Consider the following 6,500-nt stretch of genomic DNA (forward strand, 5'->3'; position numbering starts at 1 on the left):
GAATCACCTGTCGTGGTTTCTGCCCCACCTGCCCTGAATGACAGTCGCCACCGATGTATCTTATCTCACCAGCACTAATGAGATGGTATGTGCTTAATGCATGTAGCGCCGGAGCTTCTCAAAGTCAGGGGGCGTGGTCGATAGTGCGCAACTCATCTCTGCTGTCACATCCAACCTGGATCGATATTTGGTTTTAATGCAGACGAGAGTATTAAATCCAGCTTCACACAGATATCCGCTGGCGAAGGGTACCATGAGTTTTATAGTGCTTTCAAGACAACAGGGAACTCGGACAAATACGATGTCAAATCATGATGTCAGTAATCTTCAGGTCGGAATGTCGGAGCATTAATACATTAGTAAAGGATATGGACACAACGTTGATGCCTGGTTAGATGACAGTAAATTATCATAGAAAGTCATCCACAATTCTGGATATGACTTAATCAAAAATTATTCGCATAGCTTTCAACCACGACATGATATTGACAGACAGGGAATGCAATCATTTATGTTTTTCTATGTTGCCGTGTTGGACAAAATTGTGATTGGTTTTGCATCATTGTTCCAGGGTGAGAAAAGTGGACGGATATCATCCTGATAACTTGGTCCATTGATAAATGAGTAGATGAGCGAGCCTTCTTCTGTACTAAAGAAAGTCACCTTCCTTTCCTGATAATCTAGATAGATGCCGACTTTATCTGGAATACCTTTCTCAAGAACATGTTCTTCATCCTCCATGGCTTTAAGTCTTTTTCCATTGGATAGTCTGATTACCCAGAAGCCATTACTTGGACTGAAAACCAACGTCCCCTTCCTGTTAGCTGTTGCCTTGGCAACGCCAAGCACCCAGTCATCCTTCTCCTTTACGTTCACCTCCCAGTAAGTCTTCAAAGGACTTCCAATATTTCCCAACACAAAAGGCTCATCATTAAAACAATTCTCAATGTCAACTTTTCTCTGTGGTGATTCATTAGTCCACTGTAGTGATTTCCCATCTATCTTCAGCTTAGGGTGAGCTGTGTCCATATCCAGAGTAACATCCACTGTGGAGAATAGGAAAACAAAATATTTTATTCACTTATGATTTTCATTGTAATTTCATCTTCAGTGATTCAAAGCTTAGTTATATAGGGCCGATAAAATATTTTATTTTAGTAAGTATTTTTAATTTAGTTGAAAAGCAGATTCTGTTGGCAGAGACAATTACCTTCATGTGAGCGTGCTTGAAATATTTCTGGAGAAATATATAAAAAATAAAAAAATAAGTTAAACATTTGAAATTCAATGTATCACATTACCTATTAATATTTTCTGATATTATATTGTATTTATTTAGCAGTTTTCTTCTTGGATCTTACTGATGCATCTACAATTGCAATGATAAACCAGAATAAGGTATGGTACACAAGGCTAATAACTGGGAAAGATAATGTGTAACTAACAAAAATATACTGACTTAATGTTGCGTGAGATGGTGCAGTAGGGTAACTTGGTGCAAAGTTGGTGCTTACCCAGAATTTATACAGCATCATCTATATTAATGTACAATATTTCTCACCTTTCTTTGGAGATAGTTTGAGATGAGTTTCTGTCTGTAAAGGGTTTTCTTGCTCTGCAGTTGAGTCATAACCTTTAGATCACCAAAACAATAGAATTCTCCTTCAATAATGTAAATAAACACTCTTCATGTGAAATATTTTGTCAGACCCTTTAACTGCACATGCTCCCCCCCCCCACCCCACACAAACACTTCCTCCACTATGTATAACATCACACACTAAAATATTACGTCCTGAAGAGTCAGAGATCATGTATTTAAATATACCAACTCATGATTGTCTTCTTTTGTAATAATGAGCAACTAAAAGTATTTACATGAAGAGATTAAAGGCTTACCCTTCTTTGTTGAATCCCCTGTGCTCTGTTCTGTATAAAGTAATATAGTGTTGAATAATAAATTTTCTTCTATTGAAAGACAAATATCCATATTTTTATGGCAAGGACAAGAAAACAAACTTACTCTGCTTTCCTGGTTTTGATCCAACTGTTCCTGTAAAAGATGGAAGCAGTTTTTGACCCAGTGGTATAATTAATATAGTAGTCAGGGGTAAATTCATGTATTTAGGGCTAATGATTTAGGTTTTATACACGAGCAGCTCTATCCATGGGGATGGTGGCTAAATGGTAACAGCTAACAGTCAAATATTCCCCAATATATCACATAACATATTTAGGGCTAATGATTGAGGTCTGGATTCAATCCATATTGCAGAAGTATTGCGGATCGACGTTATGGCTTGATTGAAATTTAACTGCAATGTTCCAGAATTTGCGGCAACTGCATTCAAGGTAAATGCTGCATACCGTATGTCGGCTCAATCGCAAATTTGCTTTGAAATTTGAACGCGTATCTAACACAATACGGATTGAATCCAGCCCTTAAGTATCTATATCCGGGCAGCTTCACCCATGGTGATGGTGGCGAAATCGTATTCCTTAACAGTCAAATAGTCCCAGAACAACTCTGTGTCTTGTCCCTCTCCAATACTCAGCCACGGCACCTATAAAGAAATGATCAGACTCATTATGTCTGCTAGACCTAATTCACATTGCTAACAAAAACCAAGAGACAAGTGCAAAGGAATCATGATTCCACAATAACTATGGAAAATGGCTTGAGTACGTAGGAAGGCAAACTTGATCTATTCTTAATTTTTTAATTGGTGAAAGTAACTTTCAATGCCTCTGGTCAGTCTCAAACGCAGAACTGTTATTGTGTCTTCTGTGTCTTCTGATCCCTCCTGTCTCAGCCTCCAGTATTTATGCTGCAGTAGTTTATGTGTCGGGGGGCTAGGGTCAGTCTGTTACATCTGGAGTATTTCTCTTGTCTTATCCGGTGTCCTGCGTGAATTTAAATATGCTCTCTCTAATTCTCTCTTTCTCTCTTTCTTTCTTTCTCTCGGAGGACCTGAGCCCTAGGACCATGCCTCAGGACTACCTGGCATGATGACTCCTTGCTGTCCCCAGTCCACCTGGCCGTGCTGCTGCTCCAGTTTCAACTGTTCTGCCTGCGGCTATGGAACCCTGACATGTTCACCGGACGTGCTTGTTGCACCCTCGACAACTACTATGATTATTATTATTTGACCATGCTGGTCATTTATGAACATTTTAACATCTTGACCATGTTCTGTTATAATATCCACCCGGCACAGCCAGAAGAGGACTGGCCACCCCTCATAGCCTGGTTCCTCTCTAGGTTTCTTCCTAGGTTTTTGGCCTTTCTAGGGAGTTTTTCCTAGGGAGTTTTTCCTAGCCACCGTGCTTCTTTCACATGCATTGCTTGCTGTTTGGGGTTTTAGGCTGGGTTTCTGTACAGCACTTTGAGATATCAGCTGATGTACGAAGGGCTATATAAATACATTTCATTTGATTTGATTTGATTGTGTTACCACCAAAAGAAGCTGGTGATGCTGAATGGTTTTGTGATACGCTCCACCCTGTGGTATTAAGTACATTAATAACTGTTTTATAGCACCTCAAATTAATGTCACTTTATTTGTCTGTGCACACTCCATAATGGCATATGACATGGTTATGACACCCATAATTCCATTGAATGTAATAATGTGACACAGAGTTTGATACATTCTATAATGCTCTATTATAACATCTGGTACGTAGACACTTATGTAGCATGTAATAACATCTTCAATAAGTTGTCATGCAGACTGTGTAATAGCAGTTGTTATTAAAAGGTGACATAAGCGCATATGACAACAGGATGAACAGTCATCTATAACACCCATTATAACTCGTTTTATAACATCTAATGATGTTACTCATAACCATTTGAAACTACTCATTACAGCTTATGACAAATGTTATAATGTGTTATATAGCTTATATAAAGGCTTTATGAATAAGGTCACCTATAGTAAACTGTTACCTTTGGGACTCAATAGAACAAGCACTAAAAGGCATTTGGTATCAGGTAGTTACCAAATGGGTACAATTATTTGAAGTAAGTACCAGAATGTACCCGTTGATACCTTAAAATGTCCTGGCAAATATGTAATTTATATACTGTAAAAAAAAAAGTACTACCCATATCACTTCCTACTGAGCTAGTTCAATTCCAGAGACATTTCAAGAAAGGATTACGTTCTAAAAGTGAGTATTTCGTTTCAGAAAGGCAGTATAGTTATCCTGTTGAAGGTGTTCTGTTTCAGGGATATTTCAAGCTGTCTCAGATCAAAAGGATTATTGTTTAATCCCACTAGTATAAGACTTCAACGATACATTAATAAAACAATAACGCTGAGTGAATCAAAGAAGATTGATTTCAGGACCTTATGGTGATTATTTTTCAGACACTTACCGTGTGTATAAATTAATGTCCTGTTTTGTTGTATATGTACCACTATAGCCTCAAATATTATTCATACCAAGCTGCAGTATGTTGTCTCATTATCAAATCTTTCTGTTCTCATACCATTTACCCACTTACTAGAGCTAAATGCTACTGAGTGGCCATATGAGAACAGAAAGATTTGATAATGAGACAACATACTGCAGCTCCTCTAGTTAATGTGTAACCAGTCAATTGAACCTTCCAGCAAGAATCACGTAGGGAAACTGGGAAGGTCCAGGTTTTATCAAGTCAGCATTATCTTACTGACTTTGTCAGTACAGTACTTTATAGGAAAGCTGCCTCTTTCTCATGGCCAGTTTACTTACTGCAAGCATAATATATACCAGGGGTTCCCAAACTTTTTAAGCCCACGACCCCATTATGATATCTGAAAAGGATCGCGACCACAACCATGTAAAATAAAAATGCCGTTCACAGCCATTGTTTACTTTTTTTATGTGGGGCTATGACAGTCAATTGCAAGTTAGTCTGACATGATGTATCTCACCAGCACTAATGAGATGGGTGTCGCGCTGGAGCATCTCAAAATCAGGGGGCGTGGTCGACAGTGCGCACCTCATCTCTGCTGTCACATCCAACCTGGATCGATATTCGGTTTTAATGCAGACGAGAGCACTGAATCAAGCATCACACAGATATGAACTGGCAAAGGGTACCATGTATTTTATTGTCCTTTTAAGACAACATGGACCTCGAGGTAAAATCATGACGTCATTGATTTTCAAGTTGGAATGTCGAGCTCTAGAAAGAGGCCCGAGTTCTCGAGTTGGAATTCCGAGTTGAATGACCGTTCAAATTTTTTTTTTCAAAACATCCGGAGATTTCCGAGTTCCAGTTCCAAGTTCCCAGTTGTTTTTAAGGCGGCATTAAAGCTCAGAAGCAGACGGCACAGTATTTCCTTTGAATCAGGAACCAAAACCCGTGAATGCATTCGGTGACATGAAAGCACAATCAGCTGTTTGATTTCAACACCCATTATAGCTAGTTTTATAACATCTTATGCCGTTACTCGTAACTATTTGAAACTACTCATTACAGCTTATGACAAATGTTATAATGCGTTATATATCTGTTATAAAGGCTTTATGAATGTATCAATATGGACACCTACAGTAAACTGTTACCTTTGGGACTCATTGGAACGAGCACTAAAGGTTACCAATTGTGTACAATTATTTTAAGTAAGTACCATAAAGTACACATTGATACTTTAGAGTACTACCCATATTACTTCCTACTATGCTAGCTGAATTCCAGAGCCATTTCAAGAAAGGATTACAATCTAAAAGTGATTAGTTAGTTTTACAAAGGCAGTACTTCAGTTATCCTGTTGAAGGCTTGTCTTTCAGGGATATTTCAAGTTGTCTCATACCAAAATGATTATTGTTTAATCCACTAGTATAAAAGTTCAAAGATACATTAATAAAACAATAACGCTGAATGATTAGTCGCGAGGGGAGAGAGAGAGAGAGAGAGAGAGAGAGAGCAAGAGGGAATCAGGGAAGATTAATTTCAGGACACAATGGTGATTCTTTTTCAGACACTTACACTGTGTATAAATGAATGTCCTGTTTTGTTGTATGTGTACCACCTATAGTCTCAAATATTATTCATACCAAGTTCCCATTTATCAAATTGCTAATGCTAAATACTAGTGAGTGTCCATATGAGAACAGAAAGATTTTGATAAAGAGACAACATACTGCAGCTATTCTGGTCAATGTGTAACCAGTAAGTTGAACTTTCCAGCAAGAATCACGTAGGCAAACTGGAAAGGTCCAGGTTATATCAACACAACAGGATCTTATTAGACTTTCTCAGTACAGTGCTTTATATGAAAGCTCCCCCCATGGCCAGTTTAGTTACTGCAAGCATTATATATACTCTATCCAGTGGTTCCCAAACCTTTTTGGCCCACGACCCCATTTTGATATCTGAAAATTATCACGACCCCAAACATGTAAAAAAAACAAAAACAAATCATTAACATCCATTGTTTACTTTTTTATTTAGGGCTATGACAGTCAATTGAAAAACATTCTAACAGTACTTCTGATTTCTG

General features: G+C 38.1%; 1 protein-coding gene across 1 annotated transcript; it reads right to left on the bottom strand.

Annotated features, from left to right (window-relative positions):
- Positions 1-356: 356 nt before the first annotated feature.
- Positions 357-5,997, bottom strand: LOC123738276 (butyrophilin subfamily 1 member A1). The gene is made up of 7 exons (XM_045713325.1): positions 5,987-5,997; positions 2,471-2,564; positions 2,024-2,053; positions 1,900-1,929; positions 1,562-1,633; positions 1,211-1,237; positions 357-1,046 (listed from the first exon to the last, which is right to left on the bottom strand). The coding sequence occupies exons 2-7, from the start codon at positions 2,472-2,474 to the stop codon at positions 520-522; spliced, it is 690 nt and encodes a 229-aa protein (XP_045569281.1). The 5' UTR covers positions 2,475-2,564; positions 5,987-5,997; the 3' UTR covers positions 357-519.
- Between the last annotated feature and the right edge of the window lie 503 nt (positions 5,998-6,500).

The sequence above is a fragment of the Salmo salar genome, unplaced genomic scaffold (assembly GCF_905237065.1).
Source record: "Salmo salar unplaced genomic scaffold, Ssal_v3.1, whole genome shotgun sequence".
NCBI classification, from domain to species: domain Eukaryota; kingdom Metazoa; phylum Chordata; class Actinopteri; order Salmoniformes; family Salmonidae; genus Salmo; species Salmo salar.